Source organism: Lissotriton vulgaris, chromosome 4_1 (assembly GCF_964263255.1).
Source record: "Lissotriton vulgaris chromosome 4_1, aLisVul1.2, whole genome shotgun sequence".
Classification (NCBI taxonomy): domain Eukaryota; kingdom Metazoa; phylum Chordata; class Amphibia; order Caudata; family Salamandridae; genus Lissotriton; species Lissotriton vulgaris.
Window position 1 is genome coordinate 2,074,446,021 of NC_141691.1, and position 6,000 is coordinate 2,074,452,020.

Consider the following 6,000-nt stretch of genomic DNA (forward strand, 5'->3'; position numbering starts at 1 on the left):
GAAACCAGCTCTAGTTTTACAAAAATCTCTGTGGAGCAATCCCTTCCCTGATGAAAGAGAATGTGGAACAGGATCTGCAAGTGGGTCAGCGGCTTCCACATTTATACAGTCAAAGGAGACTGGGGATGTGGCTTCTCTCTCTTTACTAACCAGATTAGTTTGGGGTTGTTGTTCCTTGATGTGTCCTCTCCAGGCTGTTCTCCAGACAAAGCCTTTGCGCAGAGTGATGCTCCTGACAGCAGGGTAGTCTCCAGTGTGGAGCACCCATACCAGAGGCACAAGGCGGGGTGATCTTCCTGCACGTGGATATTAGCAGCCACACTGCACAGTGGTCAGGAAACAATGAAATCCCTGGTATCTTCCAAAGGGCGGTGCTCAGAAAGACTCATCGGCAGCTCCTTTGACCAAAAGGACGTAACATAATTCCTAGAGAAGCCTTGTCTACTCTTCCCCTACTTCAGTGTGGGAAACGGGTACTGTGTGCATGCTCGAAGATAGGTTGGATGGCAGGTGAGACAGAGGTATTAACATCTTTGGAAGCATAAACACACTCAAGTATTAAGTGCAGCCCTTGCATGGAGTACATGCCAGCTCCAACAGCTGCACTGGAGACAAACACAGTGAAGTGTGCATTGCTTGAAATGAGGAAGCATAAGTGAAGCCGGAGACCTTGTAGGGCCTGAGAGCACAAGCCAGGAACAAGAATGTGCTCGCTGCCTAAGTCTCCTCCCTCAGGCTTCAGAAATGTCAGCAATACACTTCCACTGCCTGGGAAAACACCCTTTCCTCCAATGTGTGCAAAGGAACAGGCCAGGGGGTTCCTAATTGGAACTTTTAGGCCTCCATTACTTTTGTTTATTTATAGACACAATGCTTGTACAACACAGGTCATATACACACACATGTGTAACCTGCCCTCAGGATGTTAGCGCTAGCATCTGTGTTAGTGCCTAGAGGCAGAACTTTACATGGGTGGACATGTAGGCTCCCACTCCGGTAATACATATAAAAAGGCCTGGTCAGAAGTACTGACTCAAAAAACACGATTGCTGCGAGCACAGTTCTACATGCTAAACCCATGAGTGATGCATAGTCCACTGTCAGGCAAATGCTTGGTGGCCCCTCCAAGTCAGAAATCTGGGCACAAAATCGAAAACAAGGATGCAAGATACTCAGGGCCAGATGTAGGTGGCCCAATACCGGTCGGTAACGGCCGAAATAACCGCATTTCGGCTGTTACCGACCGGTATTGGGCATTTGGGATGTAGTTGGCCTAAATTGCAAATTCAGTAATTTACCGATTCGGTATTTTAAGGAATCGGTAAATGACTAATTCCTTAAAATACTGAATCAGTAAAATTACCGAATTTGCAATGTAGGGGGCACTCAAATGAGTGCTTTTCCCACTTTAGGATTCGTTATTTACCACCAACTAGAAGTTGGTGGTAAATAAGGAATACCTTTGAAAATGCAAATCTGTGCATTTTCAACTCTGCCATGTGGTAGACATACATGCCCTTAGGGCATGTATGTGTGCCACATCTGCACACAAGCACTATTCAGGGGTGCAACAGGGTGTCAAATTGACACCCTGGCGCCCTTGAATATGTTCCCAATTTTACCGAATCAGTATTTACCGATTCGGTAATTACCATTCATTCCTATGGCCCGCCAGGCAAATACCGATTTGGTAAATACCAAATTTTACAGATTCGGTAAAATTTACCGAAAAATTACCTACATACTATTTACCTATTCTTAAATACCGAATTGGTAAAGTTTGGTATTTAAGAATAGGTAAATAGTATTTACCTACTGACAGTTTGTAAGATTCAGACAGTGTGTTTTGCGGGAAAAATTAAACTTGCAGCTAGATGCATCAAGCGAAATACCGTTTGCAAAGGGGCAGATTCTCAGAATCTGCCCCTCTGCGACCGGTATTTATGCATTTGGGATGCATCATCCCAAATGCATAAATTTGCGATTGCATTTAAGGAATCTCAAATTGAGATTCCTTAACTGCAATGCATGAATGTAAAATACCTAGCAATTTCGCTGATCGGGGTCGCTATTTACTGTGAAATCAAACTTCATGGTAAATAGCGAAAACTGTGAAAAAGGCTCCAAAGTGCATCTTTCAAAGTTGTATGTTACACACACACATGTCCTTGGGACATGTGTTTTCACAATAGCAGTGTCCAGGTCAATTTAAGGGGTGCAATAGGGTGTCCTTTGGACACCCGTCACCCTTGAGATTGCATTCTCAAATTGCGATTAGCTAATTGCTAATCGCAAAATGAGAATTCCTCCCCATTCATTCCTATGGGCCTCTTGGCCCATAGGAATCAATGAGATTTCATTCCTTATTTGCGAATCGCACTCTGCGAGTCGCAGATAAGGAATATTTAGGAATTGCTAACATTTTAGCAAATCCTACATGCATCGGATTTTGCGAGCCCCTAAATGCGAATCCTTAAACTTCGCAATTAAAGACTCGCAAAATCGAACGTTGATGCATCTAGCAGTTGGTTCTTTAGTGTGGGAGCTAGGTGAGTTTAATCGCTACATTTGGGACTGCAGTGATCTGTACTTAGAGCTGTGACACCTCGTTTGAGGTAGCCACGCACTTTATTAAATGCATTGTTATTTCTGGCACTTAAGGCAGGGGCACACAACTGTATATCATGCAGAGGACATTCCCACCCAAAAGTATGTAAATTCTATCTTTATAGAGCAAACCATGCTGAAAATCATTGGAGCAGTGTACAGGTTCAAAGGCAAAGACACAGCCATGCCTGTGGCAGGCGTAGATAGGGGTTAGAGCCAGTCGTGTTCGTTCAGTATGGACTATGACATGAATGTATATTATAGCCAGAAACTAGACCTGCGACGGTGACCCTAAGGTACAGTGCCAGGGCCGCTCCAAGGAACAGCTCCTTGTTCTATGCAAGGAGCTACTATCTTTGCTGTATGCAGTCTGGACTTACACAGGACACCATGCGTCCCGTATTCTCTACCCATAGATAAGCCTCCATACAGAGCACCCTCATGGGAAGCCACTTGTGGGAGATTAAACTCATCTCACATTGAGATGGTTGGTAGTTTCACTTTCCAGAGGTCTGCTTCCCTCACTGTACCACCCACTGACCCTTCTCTTAATAGCCTATGTATTTTGCAATTTCATATAGTGTAAAAAGACCCAGAATGGTATCTGAGTTTTTTTTACTACTACTACTGGATACCAGCAGTTTATGAAAGGACAGTTACACAGGCTTTATTGCAGAAGAACAGTTTAAAAAGTGACATATTTTAACCATGCAAGATATGAATGGCAGGAGCCCCCCTCTCCTATGAGTGGGTGTACACTTCGAATTCACCCCAGATCATCAGAGTAACACAAATAAGGTGCCCAATCTAGAGGGGTACATAGGAGGCTCCCTGAAGAGAGAAACCCCAGGGTTAGGGTGAAAGATGAACAGAATAGCCTACTGGCCTACTGGCTCCTCTGTCTGTCCCGCATGTGGACCTTTCTCCATACACCACATTTGGAGTATTGAGCCCAACCCTGTAGGCCTCATCAGAAGTGCTGTCCGACTGTCGGGGTTGTAGTACGGAAGGACTTGAAGATCAGAGGCAGTTAGGTGACCTGCATCTCCTAAAGAAGTCTTGTGAACAGGGACTGTGTGCATGCTCGAAGATAGGTTGGATGGCAGGTGAGACAGATAAATTAACATCTTTGGAAGCATAAACACACCCAAGTATTAAGTGCAGCCCTTGCATGGAGGACATGCCAGCTCCATCGGCTGCACTGGAGACAAACACAGGGAAGTGTGCATTGCTTGAAATGAGGAAGCATAAGTGAAGCCGGAGATCATGTAGGGCCTGAGAGCACAAGCCAGGAACAAGAGGGTGCACACTGCCTGAGTCTTGTGCTAGTTCATGGCAATCCTCTCATTTGACTTCCTGTACTACCCAAACTCAATCTTCTATGGTACGATCCGGGCGTTGACGTCTTAAAGTGACTTTAAATGTTTGTTTCTTATCTTCTACTTTTCAGGTTAATTCAGAGCTGGAGGTTCCCCCTACCCGGGTGTTGAAGATGGACTCTTCCCAGTCCTGAGGGTCACTGTCTGAAGATGCATCAATATCCACCATTCCCCCTCTCCAACGATCTTCGTCCAGGAGCTGCAAATGAACTCACCCAGCCTTCAGGGTCGCCGTCAGCAGGTCCATCGAAACCCGCCATTCCCCCCTCTCCAAAGACCCCACCCCTGTCCAGGTGCCACAGATGGACTCGCCCCCACCTTCAGCGTCTCTGTCAGCCGTTGCATCGATATCCACAATTCCCCCCCATTCCAAAGATCCCAGAGCCCACCTCCCGGTTTAGGTGCAGCAGATGGACTCTCCCCAGCCTTCAGGGTCGCGTCAGCAGGTCCATCAATATCCACCCTTCCTCCTCTCCAATCCAGTGGCCTTTTGACTTTTGTAGACCCTACATAATCATTACTGGAACCTGGGGACCCCCAATGAATCATTATTGGAATCCTGGAAACCCCACTAAGTAATTACTGGAAGCAGGGAACCCCGGCCTAAGCACTGTCGATGATTTGAAACACAAAACAAAACATAAAAATACACAATACACAAGTGTTGAAATATTTAATTTACTTCACCATATGCAAGAAAAATCTATTTTTTAATTTTAATGGGAAGAATGCAGCTCCCGTAAATTCCATTTAGGCCTCTCAGTGTCCATTGCTCCCATGATTGAATCTGAGAATACTAACTTTTTTTAGCCTTTAATTTCAAATTTCTTTACATTTACAGAACATTTTTATAATTTTTAGCATGATACTTTGCTTCTTTATTTTTTAATATGCTATTAATCTGTTAATATAATTTAATTTTCTAAAGTCACGGACCCCCTGAGTAGGGGTCCCTAGACCCCAGGTTAAGAACCACTGCTCTAAACCATCTTTGAATCAGCCTTCCTTCCTGTTCGCGTACTGTTCTCCAACGCCTTCAAGGGTGTGGTCCACGTTGTAAAAAAGAATACATTATCCGGTGTAACCGCCAAGGACCCAAATGCACTTTGGTCTCAAATGTGTTTTATGCTTGAGATGTACTTTCACCCTTCCTAATGAATCATGTTTATACCAGATACCATCGGTAATCCCTTCCTTGAATCTGTTCTCTTCCTTCTCATGTACTCTGCTCTGGCGCCAGCAAGGCCTGGCGTATGCGGTTAAAAAGAATGAATGATCAAGTGTAACCGCCAAGGACCTAAGATGGTTCTCTCCCACGGGAATAAAGTTTGTTACGGTCTAATCCACCTTGGCGCTGGGTGTTTTAGAAAAATCTCACAAATACTGCTTTTCTTTGAGTCTTTATTGATTTGCTCATTACCAATTGCTTAATAGTCTTCAAACTATTCACTTTACCAGGACAGGTTCAATTGTGTGTATTCCATTCTCTATCATGTAGCTGAAAAATAACAACAACATTTTCACATTTTTATTTTGTTAATTGAAATACAATTACAAATGAAATGCAGTTGGTTAAATTGTAATCCATGCCATAACACACATGATGTAAGATAGCAGCCTCCTAATTTCTATCAAGAAACGTTATTTACATACCCTTCAGCAAGAGTAATTTTAAAATCTTTATTTTTATCACTTAATAATAAAGGAAATTTTGTAAAGTGAATCATCAGCTCCTTGTAAACAATCTTAATTACTGAATAATCCTATTCAGTTTTATTGCCATTATTCACAACTGAAGAATGTTGATTGTTTTTTTCCATTACTTTCTCCAGAATCTTTCATTTCTATATCTATACTAATATAATAAAGAGAGAGCCCAAACCTTTGAGGCGGGTAATCTCAGGAACCACAGCACCAATCACAACACCCAATACAGCGTTGGAAAGGGCAGTTGCAGCAGAAGGACATAGGCTATGCAGACGCCCACCATATACATTTAAAAGGTAAAAGAACC

At 43.5% G+C, this 6,000-nt stretch overlaps 1 protein-coding gene across 1 annotated transcript in view; it reads left to right on the forward strand.

The window, feature by feature from the left end:
* DRC1 (dynein regulatory complex subunit 1) overlaps positions 1-5,715 on the forward strand; it is a 131,271-nt gene extending 125,556 nt beyond the window's left edge. The window contains exon 17 of the mRNA XM_086966513.1: positions 4,058-5,715. Within this exon, the coding sequence (XP_086822639.1) occupies positions 4,058-4,120 (63 nt within the window). The 3' untranslated portion in view covers positions 4,121-5,715. The remainder of the gene's footprint in view (positions 1-4,057) is intronic.
* The last annotated feature ends 285 nt before the right edge of the window (positions 5,716-6,000 follow it).